This window comes from Camelus ferus, chromosome 21 (genome assembly GCF_009834535.1).
Source record: "Camelus ferus isolate YT-003-E chromosome 21, BCGSAC_Cfer_1.0, whole genome shotgun sequence".
NCBI classification, from domain to species: domain Eukaryota; kingdom Metazoa; phylum Chordata; class Mammalia; order Artiodactyla; family Camelidae; genus Camelus; species Camelus ferus.
In genome coordinates, this window is record NC_045716.1 from 26,870,982 (window position 1) to 26,890,026 (window position 19,045).

Sequence of the window (19,045 nt, forward strand, 5' to 3'; positions counted from 1 at the left end):
GGCTGGTGACGGTGCCCATGGCCCGAATCCTCCCTGTGGTCCTGCACACAGCAGCTGCCCCTCCAGACCCAGGAGCCTCCCAGCTGTCTCCCTCCTGGACGCTCACATGCCTTCACGGTGGGCCTCCTACCCCCCAGCACTGGCCCTCCCTCCTCGGGGGTCCTGACTGCCTTAGAAACACTCAGTAACCCCAGAGGAAGGGCCGTGGTGGGTCTGCCCCGCCGTTTACCGAGCCGGCGGTTCATGAAACACTGATGCCACCAGGGAGGGTGGGGGGGACAGAGCTGGATTAGCGGATGATGTACGGCTTGTCAGCTCCCGCACAAAGGCTCAGGGGAGAATTTAATCCTCCTGGGGAGGGGAGACGTGAGGACAGGAGAGGGAGTCACTTCCTAAAGTCCCAGCACGTGAGTCACGGGGGTGGGGCTCCTGTGCGGCAGGGAGTCGTGGGGGGCCTCGGGGCCTCTGCGCCGGGGTCACCGGTATTTCCCGGGTAGCGGGAGCCATGAGAGGACAGATGAAATGACAAATTGTCTGTTTTAAAGCTCACAGGGCATGTCTGCCCGTCTGCCTGTGGAACCCTTCCTAATCACCAGAGAATGAAGGGTTCTCCCGCTACCCTCTCCCCCCCACCCCCCGTCCTCCCTCCTTCCATCTCTCCAGCTGCGCCTGAGGCCGCCTGCCACTCAGAAGCGAGAGCCGCCCGCAGATGCCCCATGGTGCAGGCCTGGCCGCCGCAGTCGGGGGCCTAGGGGGGGCCAGCTGAGCCTCCCAGGCCTGGCCAGGACTGAGGGCTGCTGCCCCAGCCCACCCTCCTGACCTCGTTCCCAGGTGCCTGTCACAAGCTTGGCAGGGCGCCAGCCAGACGGGAGACGCGTGGGTCTGGCACTGGACTCCCTGCCTGCTGGCCCTCCCCGCCCCCGCCCCCCCCCCCCCGGCTCCGTATTTGTCCGCAGCTAGCCAGGAAGGTGCCATCTGGCCCAGCTGCCTTCAGGCAGGGCTTTGTCCCGCCAAGGGTTGTGGGGGGCTTCTGAGGACGTCTCTGGGCTGGGGGTGGTGGTGCATCCAGGCCCTTCCTCTGTGGCAGGGGCTGCCTGGCCCCCCCCCCCCCCGTTGGATTTAGCAAACACAGTCAGAAGCATGGGGAAGGGGGTGATGGCCTGGTTTGCCTAGAGCTTCTCCCCAGATTTTATCCTCAAATTGAGATCCCCTTCCAAGGACTCTGCTGTCCTGGGCTGAGGGTAGAACACCTTTGGCTGTTGTCTCCCAGCCACTCCTGCCCGAGGGGGAGTGGGGCCTTGCTGCCAGCGTGGAGGCAGAGCCCAGGCCACCCGGCCTGTCGATCAGCCCAGCATTTGTCAGAGGAGCTGCGCTGGTACCTGGGGGCCCTCAGGTTCCAGCTGCTGTGTCCCCTTCTGGAGAATGTCTCAGGGCCATGCTGTTCCTTGTTTAGTCCACCCCAGACTTTGGGCACAGGGCCTCTCCACCCCACAGTGGCCCCTGTGAGGGGCAGTCAGCCCTGTGCTGGTGCCAGTGGAGGGAGGGGTGTGGGGGGGGGCCCAGTGCTGACCTGGGAACAGTCCCTTGGATAAGGAGCACAAGGAGGGGGCTCGGCTCGGTGGCGCGGCTGCCGTGCACGCCCCGCTTCCCCCTTATATCTGTCTGCACGCTGTCCCCTCTGCTCTGTGAGGGCTGCTGTGATGGCCCATCTGACAGCCAGGGAAACCGAGGAGCAGGCACTTGCAGGACCCGTCCTGGGTCTCCAGGACCAGACCGCAGTCCACTCTGCGCCTGGCCCAGCCTGTGTAGGCGTCTCCTGAAACCGGGAGGTGGGAGTTCTGGGCTCCCCGCCCTGACCCGGGATTGGTGCGCCTGTGTGCCCCACCCTTGCCACCTGCCTCGTGAGCACCCCTCCTGGGAAGGGCAAGTTGGGGTTCACGCACCGCAAGGACCCCGCCGGGAGACTGGAGGGGCTGTGCCGACGCGCGGGGAGGGAACAGATGTTGCCGCTCATTAAAAATTCCAATCAGCGGCCTGTCTCCTTCAATTAACGGTCGCTGCTGTGTCTCCTGGAGGACTGAGGAGGGCGGGGTGGTGGCCTGGCCCTGGCTTGTTTGGTAAATATGCCTGACGGATGGGCCCTGCCTGCTCTGCGGCGTCACCCCTCCTGACGTGGAGGACGGGTCACGGGGGTGGGTGCAGTCCGTCCCTTGTTGCCCACGAGGGGAGTTAGGTCAGCTGGGGGGCTCTGCTGCCCCGTCTCCTGACTCTGACAGAGGGAGACCATGGGCAGAGCTGGGGCTGCGGGGGCTGGAGGAACCAGGGGAGGACGTCCTCTTGGGGACGGGCTCTTGTCGCTGCCTTGTGTGCGGTGGTCGTTCCTGGGTACGTGCCCATTCAGAGAGGAGGCAGAGGCGTGTTGGCCCCCCTTGTCCTCAGGGTGTTGGCATTCCGGGCCGTGGTGGAAACACCGCAGGTTTAGGTGGACAGGCCTGGGTTCGTGTCCTGCTTTGCTGCTGTCAGGAGTGGCCAGACCTGACCCCGGGCGGGGGGTGCTGTGCGATCCGCCCCAGGAAGGGCCGGGCTCCGGAGCTCTCGGGCTCGGGGCCGCCGGGGCCGGCAGCATCCTCGCCGAGGCTGTGCAGGGCTCTCGTGGTGATGCAGCCTTGGCTGCAGTCAACGCTCTGCGCCTTACCTCGCGGCTCCCGTTAAGCCGCGTGAATAACCAGAGCGACAGGACCTTTCGACGGTCATGGAGCTACACGCTCCTGCGGATGGGCATGCAGAATGTTCCTTTATGTGGCCAGGGGTGACGGGGGCCGACTTTTTCCCGTTCCTGCCTTGAGCAAGCCCCTTCTGTTTCCCCGGGGTCTGCCTCGCCGGCCAGGCCCCAGGCCTCGCCCTCTGTCCAGGAGTCTGGGGTGGGCAGGGCACAGCCCCCAGCACCCTCAAGATAAGTCTGGCCAGTTGAAGCCCCACAGCTGCCTGCTCTGGCTGGTGCCAGGGCCATCCCAGGGTTTGATGGCAGGGCAGGCCGGCATGTTCAGCCCGGGGACAGCGCCAGCTTTTTGGCCACGTTCTCCATGGGCATCGGGGGCGAGGTATCTGTGATGCAGGCCAGCAACTGCCAGCACAGCTGATGTCCCGGCCCCTCGGGTGCCTGTGCGCACCTGGTGATCAGCAGGCAGGGCCTCCAGACGGTTCTGTGCATGCACTGTCGGCAGAGCTCTCTTCCTAGGGTGCTGGAATCTTCAGTTTGGAGCTGGCGTGCCCCTGTGGGAGATCGTGCTTGGATGGGCATGGGTGCGTGTGCGAGGCGGGGTAGGTCCCTGCGTGGCTGTGTTCCTTGTGGGCACTCGGCTTGGGGACCTGTGTCCGATCCTGAAGGGTCTATCCTTGCCCTTTGACTGAGGAGAGCGCAAACCCGTGTGTGCTTTTCTTCCTGTTGTGCCTCCCACGCCCCGCATACCACGGGCTTGGGCAAGAACCCTGAGAAAAGGCCATCTCTGGAACGTGCGCTAAAGGAGCACCCCCGCCCCGGGGGTCTGGGGGAAGGCCCAGCCCGTCCTTGCTGGCAGCAGCAGCAAGCTGGCCGGCTGCCTGCCTCCTCGCCCCGCCCTGACCGCTGCTCTCTGCCCTCCAGCAGGACGCCGGCTCCCGGGGCAGCAGTGGCGGCCGGGAGCGCCTCATCGTGGAGCCCCCGCTGCCCCAGGAGAAGGCGGGGGGCCCAGCCATCCCCTCCCACCTGCTCAGCACCCCCTACCCCTTTGGCATCTCCCCCAGCTCGGTGGTACAGGACTCCCGCTTCCCACCGCTGAAGTAAGTACAGGTCGGAGGCCCGGCAGTTGGGATGTGCGGGCTGGGGCCTGGGCTCCTGAAGCCGGCAGTGTGAGTCCGCACCAGCTGAGCCGAGAGCCGCCAGATGGTGGCTCAGCCCTGGGCCGGCAGCCCCGTCTGCACCCACCGGCCGTTTCCCCGCTGAGCTGATGGCTGGCTCTGCTGCCCACCCAACAACCCTAAACGCCCAGCCTGGGCTCCTGGGCCGGGGGTCTCTCCAGGCTTCAGGTAGCAGGCCTGCGCCCACTGGTGAGGACAGCAGCTGCCCACCTCTGTGCCCAGGGCCTCCTGCCTGGACCTGTTCCCAGAGACCTGTCTTTGTGAGGGGTGCGGGGAGGTTGGCCTATTTCCCAGCCTGGAGCAGGAGCTCCGCTCACCTCCATTGGTTGCTCCTTCCATCCTGCTTGCAGCCTCCAGCGGCCTGTGCACCACGTGGTGCCCCCCAGCACAGTGCCCGAGGACTACCTGAGGAGCTTCCGGCCCTACCACACCGCCGAGGACCTCCGCGTGTCCTCCCTGCCTCCCCTCGGCCTGGACCCGGCCGCTGCTGCCGCCTACTACCACCCTGGCTACCTGGCCCCGCACCCCTTCCCCCACCCGGCCTTCAGGTGAGGGGCCCCCAGGCGTCCCCCACCCACCCTCACCCAGACACTGATCGGGGCCAGCTTCCTGGGGAGGACCGGGGGCTGCTCCTCCCAACCTTCCAGATTAGCTGTTAAAAGTTTGCCCTGGTAGAAAATTTGCATTTGAGCTGCTGGCCTTTCCCACTTTTGTTTCCACTGGCTCCATTGGTGGCATGTGACTGTCACAGAACAGAGCCGTAGTTTGTGTGTGACCAGGAAGCCCCAGTGGGGATGGAGCGGTGCCCCTGCTGTGTGGAAGCTTCCTGAGTCCCACCTGACAGGCCTGCAGCTACGCTGTGGAGTGTCCTCCACGGAGGCCTCCGCTGGGCCTGGCGCCCCGAGCTGCTGATACCTGTCGGCTGCTGTGAGGAAGGGGCTCTGCGGCTGGCTGTGGGTGTGGCCTCCGTCTGCAGGACCTCTGTGGAGGTGCCCTGGCCGGAGCACCTGGTGGAATGGCGGGCCCTGCCTTTTCCCTTTAACGTCAGTGCTCACTGGGCCCCATCTTCTCGGCACAGGATGGACGACTCCTACTGCCTATCAGCGCTGCGCTCGCCCTTCTACCCCATCCCCACGCCCGGCTCCCTGCCCCCACTGCACCCCTCGGCCGTGCACCTCCACCTCTCTGGGATCCGCTACCCGCCCGAGCTCTCCCACTCATCCCTGGCGGCACTGCACTCGGAGCGGATGTCCAGCCTCGGTGCGGAGCGGTAAGCCGTGTCCCGGGCTGGGTGATCTCCGCTCCTCCAGCCCTGGCTGTCAGAGCAGGAAGAAGCCCAGGCCAGCCACCCTGGCCTCAGTCTGCCCGTCTACAAAAGGGACGGTGACAGTGGGTGCCTGGAGCTCCTGGCTGGTGCCTGGCGGGGCTCTGGCCTCAGAGTCACGGAGTCACCAGCCCCCGGCTGTGAGCTCTTCGTGGCTCTAGGGCGTTTGTACACACCTTTTGATTTAATGGACTTTGGGTTTCTTTACGTAGTAACAGAAGCAGAACCTGGCTTACCTCCCATCAGTATTCGGATGGGAATGCTGGGTTTTCACGAAAACCTTGGGCTCGGGAGTCAGTCTCTCACTTCTGGGCACACTCCCTAAGGGACCGTCCCGGTCCCTGCACACCCTGTGCGCTGGAGGTCACCGTCCCCCTCTGCTCACCCTGCAGGCTGCAGATGGATGAGGAGCTGAGGCGGGAGAGGGAGCGCGAGCGGGAGCGGGAGGCTGACCGAGAGCGGGAGAAGGAGCGCGAGCGGGAGCGGGAGAAGGAGCGCGAGCGGGAGAAGGAGCTGGAGCGCGAGCGGGAGAGGGAGCGGGAGCTGGAGCGCCAGCGGGAGCAGCGGGCCCGCGAGAAGGAGCTGCTGGCCGCCAAGGCGCTGGAGCCAGCCTTCCTGCCCGTGGCCGAGCTGCACGGGCTGCGGAGCCACGCCGCCGAGGAGCGGGCCAAGCCCCCAGAGCAGCTGGCCCCAACCAGAGCAGGTACCAGGGGGAGGGCTGCGCCAGGGGCCACGTGCCGTGGCAGCTCCCCGAGGATTGGGCTCAGCTGTGTAGGCTCCGCCCGAGGGCGTGGTGCGGGCTCAAGGCCTCCCGCTGTCAGGCTGGGGGGGGGGCGGCTGGGGAGAGAGGCGTGTGATACAGACAGCAGTGCAGATAACTGTAAGGACGTGCACCGCAGGAAGGTGTAGCAGAAGTCTTAGGAAGGGATAGTTTTGAGTATTTGTAACTTTTTTTAAAAATTATAAATATACAATCTTAACTTTTAACAACATGTTTAACAGTCAGCCTTGGTGCACCATAGTCCATTACTTGGTGGCAGCCTCCAACTAAACAAGGGCCAAGGCCAGTTCCTGAGAGCATCCATGCCCCTCCGGCTGTAGAGAGAACCCTTTGAAGGGCCCCCGGGGTAGGGGGGCTGAGAGGGAAGGAGCCTGGGGCCAAGATCCTGCTGTGACGGCCCTTCTCCCCCACAGAGAAGCTGAAGGACGCGGGCCTGCCGGCGCCCAAGCCCGTGCAGCACCCACTGCACCCGGCGCCCACCCCCCACCACGGCTTGCCCAGCCTCCTCTCCAACCACGGCCTCTTCTCGCTGCCCGGCAGCAGCGCGGCCGCGGCCCTGCTGATCCAGCGCACCAACGAGGAGGAGAAGTGGCTGGCGCGGCAGCGGCGGCTGCGGCAGGAGAAGGAGGACCGGCAGTCGCAGGTTTCCGAGTTTCGGCAGCAGGTGCTGGAGCAGCACCTGGACATGGGCCGGCCGCCAGCGCCCACAGAGACGGAGCACAGGCCGGAGAGCACCAGGTGGGGCCTGGCGAGCGGGGTGGGCCAAGGGTGCAGGAACTCCCTGAGGTTAGCATTTATTGAGTGCCTACGGTTTGCCTGCTTTCTGCTGAATGTTGTCACTTCTTATTTCCTTTTGTCCTCTGACCCCCATCCTGCTCGTGAGGGAGCAGTGCGAGGACAGGAGGCAGTTGCCCGAAGGCGCCCATCCTCAGGTTGCCTTGCCGCCAAGCCCGTGCCCAGAACCGGATCCTTCCCATGCAGCCCAGCTGCGCCCCCACTGGGACACCCGTGGTGCCTGCAGAGGGCAAGGGAGGATCTTCAATTACTAATTCCGTTTGTTCTTTCCGTCTCTCTCTGCCCAGACTTTTTTTTTTTAATGAGAAGGGGCTGCCTTTAATTTTTCTGTAAGCAAAAAATTAATTCTGTTTTCATAATTTAAAAAAAATTCCCATCTCCTGGACCTGTTATGAAAGCGTTTCCTAGAGGCCTTTGTGCCTGACCCCCAGCTGCCAGCGCTCACCCTGTGAGCTCACGGCTGTGGCCCCGGGCCCCCCAGCCCACCCTCCATCCCTCCAGAGCTCATTCTAAAGGGCTAACCCTAACCCTCAGGTAGAGTGGGCGGAGAGAGTCCAGCCAGCCCTCAGGGATGCTGGACCCTGCTTCCCTTCTCTGGGCCTCGTTTTCCTCAGTTGTGCACAGAGGAGGTGGGGCGGGAGGCCCTCTGAGCATCCTTCCAGCCTTCAATGTCCAAAGTGCTGTCTGGGGACAAGAAACACTAGGGTGTCTGGGTCTGAGGTGTTTTAACGTCCACTTCTTCCGCTCCCTGTCTCTCATTCCTCCAGCTTTTTGCTGACGGGTGGGTCTTCTCGCTGTGTCCTAGGCGCCACTGGCTCACCCAGCAGCCACACGTCTGCACCCACTTAGGCCCCAAAGAGATTCCATGGCTAATTGGGTGTGACTGGGAGTGAACTGTGGCTGGGCTCTGGCTGGGTCTCCGGCAGCCTCCGGCTTGCCCTGCTCAGTATGGCTGCAGTGAGTCCCCTCTGCTGCAGACTGTCCCCCTGCTGCTCTGGGCCCACCCCAAGGCCACACAGGGGCTGGCTTGTCTGCTTGTGAGCTGCCCTCTGCTCCTCCAATCCCTGCACACTCGAGACTGAGAGCGCAGTCAACATCTCCTAGCATCACACGTCTAGCATCTCTGGATAAATCTGGAGTCCAGCTTTGACTCCAGAGGGTGTCTTCCTCTCCGTGGGGCCCCCAGAGTCCCAGCGCAGCTGTCAGGGCCTATGTGCTGCTGCCCCCAGCAGGGGTGGCCTCTGCCCAGATCCTGGTGGAGCCCTGGGTGGGGAATAGGGCCCTGGCCCGGGTGGTGCCCGTGGCTGCTGGCGGCGTGCGCGGCCCTCCAGCAGCACGAACCTGATGCTCTTTGAAGCCGTCATCCTCCAAGCTAGAAAGCCACCCTGTGCTTGGCTTCAGAGCATGAAACACTCACTCTACTGATGGGTCTCATCCCTTTGCTCTTTACTTAATGAGGGTCTGTCTGCCCATTAGAGGAGCAGCGGCTTCGGGGCTGTCTCCCAGCTTGAGCTGGGGAATAACTCAAGGAGCCTTGGTGGCTGTGGTTACCGTCCCCTCCTTGGCCTGGCAGGGAGGGCTCTGAGAGCCTGGGCACGCGCCCGCCGTGCTCTCTGCACCTTCCGTCCCCTCAGGCCTTGCCCTGGGTCACCTTGGCGGCATGGGGCTTCTCTTTCAAAAAATAGATAACTAACTTTGGAAAAACAACACCCAGATTGTCTTTTGTAAGTTGAATTTTGTTTTAAAGGCACCAAGGAAAGAGTCATTTAGTTTGGCTTCCAGCAAAGCTGCTTGTCTGATGGAAGGTCCCTTCCAGTTCCCTCCCTGCCTGGCTCCCCGGTCAGGCACTCCGCCCGGTCCTTGAAGACCCTTTGGGTATAGCTGCTGTTATAGGGGCTTGTGGGGTTGCTGCAGTTCTGCCGGGGACCACTGGGGGGCAGCAGCAGCCAGGCCTGCCCTGGCTGTCGGGGTCTCCCCAGCAGCTGCTCTCTGGCTTCTGTCCACGTGCAGTGGGGAGAGGAAGTTGTGGCCACACCTTAGGCGCCAGAGCCATCTTGTGTCCCTGTGGTGGGTCTGCCTGTGGAAAGTAAAGATGAGGCTCTGTCCTCACGGAGTTGATGGGAAGTTAGGGAGTGGTGGGACAGGATGAGCCACTGCCAGGTCATGAGTGAGAAACAGGACAGAGCGGGGCTGCGCCTTCAGCAAGCAGAGCCCACCTGGAGTCTCTGTCTCCTCTCGTGAGCGGGCTTGCGTGTACCTGCCTTAGGCTGTCTTCGAGGAGGTGTGGTCCCTCCACTGTGGGGTAGGGGCCCTGGATGGGGGCCTACAGGAGGCCTTTACTCCCCTCCAGCTTTGGCGGGCTAAGTGAGTTCCCATCTGGGCTGCCATAGAAGTTGTCCCTCGCTGCCAGGTGCTGGCAGGTAGCCGGGGGCCAGTGGGTGGCTGATGGCAACCATCCTCTCAGGACTGATGGCTGGTTCTGTTCACTCCCTAGGCCGGGACCAAACCGCCATGAGCCGGGAAGCCGAGACCCTCCACAGCACTTTGGAGGGCCCCCACCCCTCATTTCGCCCAAGCCCCAGCACCACTCCGTGCCCACAGCCCTCTGGAACCCGGTGTCCCTGATGGACAGCACGCTGGACACGAGGCGTGCCCCAGAGGGCCATCCCCTGCACAGCCACCCCACCCCATTTGAGCCCAGCCGCCAGGCGGCCGTCCCACTGGTAAAGGTGGAAAGGATCTACTGCCCGGAAAAGGCAGAGGAGGGGCCCCGGAAGCGCGAGGCCACCCCCCTGGACAAGTACCAGCCGCCGCCTCGGGAGGCAGGGAGCCTGGAGCAGCCGGCCTTCCCTCACGGGTCCGCACCCTTCCTGGCTGAGCTCGAGAAGTCCACGCAGACCCTCCTGGGCCAGCAGCGGGCCTCCCTCGCCCATCCTGCCCCCTTCGGGGAGCTCACCGGGCCCCTAAAGCCAGGCTCGCCCTCCCGGCCCCCAGCTTCTCGGGGCCCCGACCCTGCCTACGTCTACGATGAGCTCCTGCAGCAGCCCCGGAGGCTGGTCAGCAAGCTGGACCTGGAGGAGCGCAGGCGGCGGGAGGCCCAGGAGAAAGGTCCGCTCTCCCCAGGTGGCCCTCGCCCCCAGGACCAGGGGGCGGTGGTTCTCGCCTCTCGGCCTCTCTTCTCCCACTCCTGGCTTCTGCTCTGAGGTTTAGCAGCTCCAGGGAGCAGGTTCCCTGTCTTCTCCTTCGCCTGTCTTGCCATAGTGCAAAGCTGACTCAGCATGCACAGTTATAAACGATGAACTGGGGCTAGTAAGACAGTCCTAAGTATTAACAGTGCAGCACAACAAGCAGGAGGAGGCTGTTGGGAGAGCGGGCCAGGGTCCAGCGGGGGCTTCTCACTGGGGCCAGGGTCACAATTGCAGGCAGGTGGCCCCAGGGCTGGGGTAGGGGTCGGGAGGTCTGGCCACCTCTCATTCCAGCTCCTGCTAGGGCTGGGATGGCACTTAAACACCAGTTCCTCGGGTTCCCCCAAAGAGCCAGAGAACAGGTGAGCCGGCACCCACCTGCACCCCCCGTCTGCCCAGGAGGGATCAGAGAAGTTCCAGACTAGTTTCTTCTGTGGAAAACTCAGGTTCTGCACAGTGCTGAATTCAGTGTCTTAGCCAGAAGCTGGGGCCGAGGCCGAGTGAGTCTTGTGTGGTTGTTCTAGGCTAGATTTAGGGCCTGAGAAGGCTGTCCTCTATTCACCTCGTGAGGAGGAGCGGGGAGCGCGCTGGTGCCCTCAGGTGCAGAGGTTCTGTTTTGCATGTGAGTTTATGTGCATGCTCTGTGCCTTTGAGAGAGCGGGGAGCTGAGGGTGCCTGTCCCCTCCTGAGTTACGGACCCAGATGGCCACAGCAGACAGCAGATGTGCACAGACAGCTTTGGGCTGCCTTGGACACGGCCCCAGGCCTGTGCGATGAACGGTCCCCTGCCGAGGGATCAGTGTCAGCCCAGGGACCACCTGACCATTTGGGGGCTGTGGATCCAAGGGAAGCCTGGTGCCTGCCTCCTGCCCCCCACTTCCCAGCCTTGAAAAGCCCTCGGACTAGGGGTTAGTGTGCGTTTCTACCTGGGACGAGAGGAATCTAGGTTTGGGGGTGTTCAAAGGGCCAGTAGGGCCAATGGGTGGGTTTGCACACTCCACGGGGTGCTCTCTATACATCCACTGGAGGATTGAGGCTCCCTGCCCAGCTGAAGCAGTGTGTTCTTGCTGCCAGGATACTACTACGACCTGGACGACTCCTATGATGAGAGTGATGAAGAAGAGGTCAGGGCCCACCTCCGCTGTGTGGCCGAGCAGCCGCCCCTCAAACTGGACACATCCTCTGAGGTATCTGGGGTTTCGTGGCCACTGTCAGGCTGTGGGCTGGATGCTGGCACCCTCCTCGGGGCCCGCCTCTTGGCTTTCCCGCCGTCGGGGTCCTCCTCCCTCGAGGCCCGGCACAGAGTGGCCATGGCACATGGGCTTCAAGGACCCCAGGAGGGGCCCTTGGGTCAGTGGAGGCAGACCACTGCCAGTGGTTTCAAACTCATTTGTTTTCTTTCCCAATCTAGAAGCTAGAGTTTTTGCAACTTTTTGGCTTGACCACCCAACAGCAGAAGGAGGAATTGCTGACGCAGAAGCGGAGGAAGCGGCGGCGGATGCTGAGGGAAAGGAGCCCGTCGCCCCCGACGGTTCAGAGCAAGCGGCAGACGCCTTCGCCGAGGCTGGCGCTGACCACCCGCTACAGCCCCGATGAGATGAACTGCAGCCCAAACTTCGAAGAGAAGAGGAAGTTCCTGACCATCTTCAATCTGACCCACATCAGCGCGGAGAAGAGGAAGGGTAAGGCCTGCCTGGACCTCGTGGTGGGGGCGGGGCCGCCTGGAAGGCCGAGTGCCCCTCGGGAAGCTGGGGAGGGGGGGGGCCTGGGCTCCCCAGGGAAGCAGCCCCTCTGCTCTGACCTGCCCCACTGTCTCTTCGCCATCATGCTCCTCTCCGCCCGAAACTCAAGTCGCCCCATTCGAGGCCCATCTTCTCTTTCTCCCCCCGGGCGGAGCTGAGGACTCGCCGTTGTTCTCTGTAAAGCCGCCGTAAGCTTGATGGTTGCTCTTGGCCCTTTTCGGCTCCCCCAGTGCCTTCGACCCCCGGGCGTGGGGTGGAGGTGCGCCTTTCCTCTGCTGGGCGCTCCAGGCTCCTCAGCTCCGGGCTGCTGCCGTGGCCGCTGGGCTGGGTACTCTGACGCCAGGAGGCGGTGGGTGGTCCGTGGCAGCCAGGCAGAGCCGACACCCACTGTGAGTGGACGGCTTCTCCGAAGAGATGCTTCCAGATCAGTCTGGCCACCAAGGGCCGTGCTGGGGCCGGTTCTTGGGCTGGAATCCTTGGTGCAGAAGAAGTGGTGCGTTCTGCACGCCACCTGGGGCATCCGCTTTCACTCACTCAGTGCCAGGATGTGGCTCGGGGAGAACTTGGCCTGTGTGGGGCACACACCTCCGAGTCCACCGCACTGACACCGGGTCAGCTCTTTCTGGAGGGACGTCAGAGGAAAGCAGAAGTGCTTATCGGTCATTTAGTTGCTTTCCTTTGTTTTAGGTGGGTGTGGCAGTTTGTTTTTTGTGTTTAACCGGCGAGCTGAAATTCTTGCTTTGCCTCAAAGGGGCAGTGGCACGTTGTTCTCAGTACAGATCCCCAAGAATGTGTGTAGTTTTGTTTGTAAAGAGCATCTTTTTTCCTGACTTAATTGCTAGAAGCCACCAGTGACGTGGCCACTTAAGTTTGTCAGCAAGAGGTACCTGAAGTGCACCAGGAATTTGTGGCATCGAATGTCACAGGGTCTGGGTCTCTTTTCCCCAAATGGCAACCGTCGTGGAAATCACACTCGCGTGACGTGAGCGGTGGAAAGGAGAATGTGCCTGGAAGCGGCCTGTGCTTCCGGACGGTGGGGTGTGGCTCTTCAGCTCTTCAGGGTTGTTTCCTGTGTTGGGGACAACTTTTTCATCTTATAAATAAGAACACATCCTCAGGAGATACCTCGGAAGATCGTTGATACCTGTTATTTCGCCATACACGCACGGCTGTTCTTGGAATACATCTGAAATGTTACATAGTAAAAGCCAGGAAGAATCTAGGCTCGCTCTGAAAGGAAGCTTCTTCCTTTAAACCCAGGCTGTCCCCCTGGCTTTGTTTCTCCTTTTAAAGGACTTAACTGCCTGCCTGCCAGTCATGGCCTGGGCTAGACTCCTGCCCCCTTCCCTCTCAGAAATGATGCAACCATCTTGTTAATCTCAGGCTGCTTTTCTCATAGACAAAGAGAAACTTGTTGAGCTGCTCCAGGCCATGAAGCAGAAGGCACTGTCAGCAGCAGTGGCAGACCCGCTCAGGAACTCTCCGAGGGACAGTCCGGCTGTCTCCCTGAGCGGTAAGGCCAGCCCATCCGCCACCGACCGGGACTGTCCACTCCAGGTCGTCTTCCTCCTGGAAACAGCGTGCGCTTCTCTCCGTCTCTCTCTTAAGCTTCCTGGGCGTGTGAAGGACCTCCTCGGCCAGAGTCAGGGCTCGGAGAGCTAAGGGGGGGTCCCAGCTTCGGCAGAGCCCCGCCCAGTGGGCAGCATGGTTGTGGCCGTTGTCCATCGGTCGGCCCTTGGTTGGCGCTCTCCTCCCGGCGTCTCTGTCTTGCTCATTCCGCCTTCCAGGCCTCTCCGCCACCTGCTGTCACTCCTCTCTCTGCTCTGGCTCTGACTCTTGACTCCACCTCGCTGTGCTGCTAATGGAGCAGGAGACGTTGATGCTCCGGCCCTGTCCTCGACTCCTAACGCGGTCTTTCTTGTCGGGTTGGGCTACGTCACTTTCTGCCTTCTGGATGACCTGAGGCAACTTGCTTCTTCCTGCAGATTCTTCTTCCTAGATGCCTTCCTGGGGCAGCACCTTTCAAGGATGGACTTGCTGCTAAACATACCACACTGTGCACTGACATTTAATTAAATGGCTCGCAGTTCTTGGTCCTTTGCACTAAGTCTCTATTCAGTGTAAGCTCTAGAGGTCAGGGTCTGCCTGTTCACTTGCAGCTCTTAACACATTCCCTACTTTCTCTAAAAGAACCAGCCACGCAGCAAGCCTCTCTGGATGTGGAGAAGCCTGTGGGTGTTGCTGCTTCCTTGTCTGACGTCCCGAAGGCCACGGAGCCTGGGAGACTGGAACAGCTCCGGCCCCAGGAGCCGTCGCGAGTCCAGGAGACGGCTCCTGCCAGCGGCGAGAAGGCCAGGCTGAGTGAGACCCCCGGGGGCAGGAAGAGCCTGAGCATGCTTCATTACATCCGGGGCCCCGCGCCCAAGGACGTCCCCGTGCCGCTGTCCCACAGCATCAACGGGAAGAACAAGCCCTGGGAGCCCTTCGTGGCCGAGGAGTTTGCACATCAGTTCCACGAGTCCGTCCTGCAGTCCACCCAGAAGGCCCTGCAGAAGCATAAAGGTAACGAGGCTACCTGGGCCCGCTCTGCTGCTTTGTTCTGGAGCGCCGCTCAAACCTCGGGCGGGGTGCGAGAGACACCTGGTGTTCTTATTAGAGGCAGATTCTGCCTCTGGGGGTCCAGGATGGGGACCGAGGATGCTCCATTCCCAGGAGATGCTGGTCTGCTGGCTGACTATACTTGAAGGAAGTTTACATCTGAATTGAGTAAGGCCCGCCCTTTCAGTAAGGGCAGGCTAGGTGCCTTTCCAGCAAAAATAGGATCCATGCTTCTCGAGGGAGTCATTTTCCAGAGTCCCCCACACAGACTCGCCTGGAAACCTGCCTTTCCTTCATGATCAGACCCGGCGAGCACTGAGTGACATAATGGTTGCTCCAGCCCCACGTTTGAGCCCCCAGATTCATGCCTCTTGGACATTCTGGTGGGAGCCCCTGCAGGTCGGAGGACAGAGGTCACTACGTTTCATTCCCACCAAATCAGATTAGGCTGAAATTGACTAGGAAAGAACCCTTAGTGAATATGAGGGATCCTACTGAGTATAAGTGAGGGTTGCGCTCCCCAGGAGCCAGAAAGAGAGCTTGCTTATCACACCAAAACCGTTGACAGTTTTCTGTGATAACGTCTAAGAGCGGAGGAGATAGGTGAGCGTTTTTAGACATACAGGTCTGATGTCGTTAGCGTCCTTCAGGTAAGTTAATGCTGTCGGGAGAGAAGAAATGATACCCAAAAAGGAAAGAAAGGGCAGTGGGTTTTGCAGTGATTTTAAAAAAAGAATTCCCCAGGTCAGGAGGAGGGTTTTACTGGGTGTTTGTCGTGACGTTCCCTGAATCATGTTTTTCAAGAAGGAAATGTTTTGACTAGATGGCTAGGTTAAACCCCTCTGTGCCCCTCTAGGACACGCCCACAGAGGCTTTCCTGTGGCCAGTGGACACGTTTTCCCTGCTCCATTTCAACCCTTCTCCGGTATTACATTTGACCATTTCCTCGGGATTTTAAAGTCGTCCAGCCCCTGCCAGGCTGAGCTGTCCTAGTGCGGTGACTGCCGTCCACAGGGAGGCAGCGTGCACCTGGTAGGCCGCCTCCAGCAGGGCCAGCACAGAGCGGACCTCGTCTCAACAGGCCCCAGCGACAGCGGAGTCCTGGTCAGGGCAGAGCCCTGGGTGTGCTCGGGACTGAAGGGCCTGCATTTCATGAGGGAAGTGATGCTTAGCGAGGGCCGAGCTTAGACTCCAGAGCAGCTGAGACTCCCGTGTTACAGAGCAGGGCATGGCAGCTCAGAGACCGGCTCAGCTGAGATCACAGACATGTCTGGTCAGTGGGAGCCCAGAGCTGCCGCTGTCTTCATGACTCCTCCAGCCACTTCTGATGGGGCCGTCTTTGGTGTGGGAAGGGTACGGGCCTCTCTTACTTCGTCTTGTCTGCTGGGAGACCTGTAGTCATGCTGTCGCCCCTTCTCCTCCTGCTCCCTGCCCCTCCCTCCCCCAGCACGCGGCCCCCACAGGCCCTGTGACGCGCTTGTCTTCCCTCCCCAGGAACCGCAGCTGTGCTGTCTGCAGAGCAGAACCACAAGGTTGACACGTCCGTCCACTACAACATTCCTGAGCTGCAGGCCTCGAGCCGGCTGCCCCTGCCCCAGCACAACGGGCAGCAGGAGCCCCCTGCTGTGAGGAAGGGCCCTCTCCAGCAGGAGATGGACCAGGACTCAGAGGACGACGACAGCGATGACGGGGAGGAGGACGATGAGGACCCCCCCAGGCGCAAGTGGCAAGGGATTGAGGCCATTTTTGAAGCTTACCAGGAACACATAGAAGGTACGCAGTGGGGCGGGGAGCAGGCTGAGGGCCCAATCGGGAAAGTGCAAGAAAGCTTAATAGACTGGTCGGTGCAAGATTTCCCTGCCACTGATGGAGGCTCCCGGGACACAAGTAGAAACAAACACTAGAAGGTACCTTTTCTTCAGCACTATTTCCAGAACTATTCCTCCGGCTTCCTTATGATGGAAGTCCTCATGGACAAAACTGAGGCCATTCTCACTGGTGGAATTTAAGCACCAAGCTCCTGTCCCCATGCAGTATGACAGTGCGAACCTGGGCCTTGCCCTCTCTGCTGTTTTCGCTGCGCTCCTAAATATTCTGTCAGTCCTGACACTTGTGGCTACATACAAGGGTCCCAGAAAATGCAACGCTGATTAACTTCACAGAGCCCCCAGAGAGGCAGGCCTGTCACTGCCTGAGCCTGTGCCGCACTGGAAGCATCTCAGGGTGGTAGCAGACTTCCCTCACAGGCACTGTGGTCCTGGATCAGCGCAGGATTGTCCTCGCTCAGCTGCGAGTGTGGACCCACCTGGCCTGGGGCAGCCCACGCTGGCAGAGCTCAGGCACTGTCACTGTGCCTCCAGCACACCACCTCCTGTCTCTGTGCCTGTTAGACAGAGGCTGTGGTCTAAGTCTGGCACAGGGAGAATTGGAGGTCCCCCCCTCCTCTGCAGTGAACCGGGCAGGGGGCCCTTTTGGGGCAGAGCGCTGATGCAGGCACCCCACGGGGACCCCTCTGCGCTCACCATCCTCAGCAGGTTGGCGGTGCCAGGCATCGCTCCGACAAGAGTTGGGAGGTGCCAGCCACCGCTCGCAAAACCTAGGCCGCCACCGCCACCTTCTGTTTATTACCATATTGTACAGGAATGTTCGTTTTTATCATGATTATCGTGATCATTTAAGTAATACTTTGAAATAAGCATTTACAATTTTTTCTCCTTTTCCAGTTTTATTAGATAGAATTATTAGTTTGCACCTAAAACAAGCATTTTAAAACCAGCTTATTAGTACAGACGAAAGGAATGTCCCTGTAGCCACAGTCAGAGCATCGACACCTACATTTTGCTTTCTTTCCTCTTTCAGTTAGAATCCTCATTTTGCATGTTACCATATTTTATTTTACTAGAGTGAAGTTTCTCTCTTCTAGGTTGGCTTTTTGGGGTCTTGTTGGGAATTCCTTCCTTACCCCAAGGACATACTCTCCATTTCCTTCTAAGTCTTCAAGTTCTGCTTTTCTTAGGCCTAGACTCCATTTCCATGGATGGATTAAGGTAGAAATCTAGCCCCACCTTTTGCACCTGGACACCCTGTTATCTGGTGGGTTTGGGGCGCCCTCTCCCCACGGGGGGCTTTGCGACACCCCCATTGCCTGGGGCAACTCGCCAGGACTTTTCTGATGGCTCAGCTGTTCTTGGCCCTCGGCTTTCCCCAATGAATTTTATGATCACTTTATTTGTTCCACCCCCAAAAAATCCCACTAGATTTTTCAGTTGCATTGAATTTACAGATTTGGGGAGGTTAGACATTTTGGGGGGGGTTAGGTTTGTTAAAGGAGATACTGGGGTTTGAACCCAGGACCTCGTGTATGCCAAGCACGTGCTCTACCCTCCCCGAGAATGGACATCTTCGATAGTGCTGTCCATCTACAAATATGGCATTAAGTTGTGATAGATTTTTGCTGTTTTTCTCAATGAGCAGTTTACTTTTCTCAGATTTAGTTTAGGCATCACCTCGTCATTGTTATTCCTTAGATAATCATAGATGATCAGACCTGCAGGTGAGAACCTTAGTTCTTTCCTTTTGAATTCGTACTTTTTCTTGTCACACAGCACTGCCTAGGATCTCAAGGCTGTTGAATAGGGGCACTGGTGGGGCCCTTGTTTGCAAAGCTTTCAAAACACTCCACTAATAAAGGTTCCTGTTTGCTGCTGGGTTTACGGTTGTGTGGCTGTTGAAAGTTCACATGTATTTTCTAGCTGTATCAAGATGAGGACCTTACTTGTTTTCATCTTTTGATGTTTTTTTTTTGACGTTGCTTCCTCTTAGCTGAATTAAGGTTTTAATCTATGTTCTTAAGTGATATTAGACTGATTTTATTGTACTTTATTTTGCTATCATGATGGTTCTGGCTTCTGTAAAGTCAGTTAGGTAGCCTTCCTGGTTTTCATTCTCTGAAACATTTCATATAAAGTAGGCATTTATTCTTGAAGGTTTGAAGTCCTGTTAAAACCAGGTTCAGTATCCTTTGGAAAGGCAGAGATTTTACTAACTAAAACTATACTTGATATTTCTTAAGTTTACTTGGGTCTTTTTCTAACAGTTTAAAAGCCTTCAAGCCTAACTCTTATCTTTTTATCTTTCTTTCTGAAAAATCCTTTTTAAGGCCATAAATTTACCCTTACTTCCTAACCTGTATTTCTTAAATGCCTTTTGACGCTAGATCCTTTAGTCTTTATTCCACTGGGCTGGATTTACTTTAGTGGCACTCAAGTATTTCCCAGCACAATTGAAAGGGCTGGGAGCAGCGTGGCCCAAGGAGAGAACTGCTGGGAGGGGAACGCCCACCAGGCCGTGGCCCCTGCCTGCAGAAAATGTGTCAACATTGCTTGACTTTTCAGAGCAGAACCTGGAGCGGCAGGTGTTGCAGACGCAGTGCAGGCGGCTAGAGGCCCAGCACTACAGCCTCAGCCGCAGCGCGGAGCAGCTCTCCCACAGCGTGGCGGTGAGTCTCAGGGCCCTGCCTTGGCCGGAGGGGCTGCCGGTGGGCTCCTGGGAGGGTCTCCGAAAGCAAATACATGCTTTTTTTGTTCATCCTTTCAAGTTTGGGTTCGAGAGCGCCCATACAGGCAACTGCTGAAGGGAACCCTGCTCTTGAGAGATCAAAACTTGTAGTCTTAGGGGGAGATTCAAGAATCAGTTAATGACCCAAGATACACCTAAGGAAGGA

General features: G+C 59.4%; 1 protein-coding gene across 8 annotated transcripts in view; it reads left to right on the plus strand.

The window, feature by feature from the left end:
- GSE1 (Gse1 coiled-coil protein) overlaps nt 1-19,045 on the plus strand; it is a 103,979-nt gene that overhangs the window by 80,613 nt on the left and 4,321 nt on the right. For 6 of the 8 annotated variants that reach the window (XM_032464488.1, XM_032464492.1, XM_032464490.1 and 3 more), the window contains 12 exons: nt 3,644-3,819; nt 4,248-4,445; nt 4,976-5,167; nt 5,614-5,924; nt 6,416-6,740; nt 9,292-9,905; nt 11,057-11,169; nt 11,394-11,664; nt 13,124-13,237; nt 13,915-14,286; nt 15,817-16,095; nt 18,717-18,820. In XM_032464488.1, the coding sequence (XP_032320379.1) occupies nt 3,644-3,819; nt 4,248-4,445; nt 4,976-5,167; nt 5,614-5,924; nt 6,416-6,740; nt 9,292-9,905; nt 11,057-11,169; nt 11,394-11,664; nt 13,124-13,237; nt 13,915-14,286; nt 15,817-16,095; nt 18,717-18,820 (3,069 nt within the window). The remainder of the gene's footprint in view (nt 1-3,643; nt 3,820-4,247; nt 4,446-4,975; nt 5,168-5,613; nt 5,925-6,415; nt 6,741-9,291; nt 9,906-11,056; nt 11,170-11,393; nt 11,665-13,123; nt 13,238-13,914; nt 14,287-15,816; nt 16,096-18,716; nt 18,821-19,045) is intronic. The other 2 variants (XM_032464487.1, XM_032464485.1) reach the window with 2 other exon arrangements.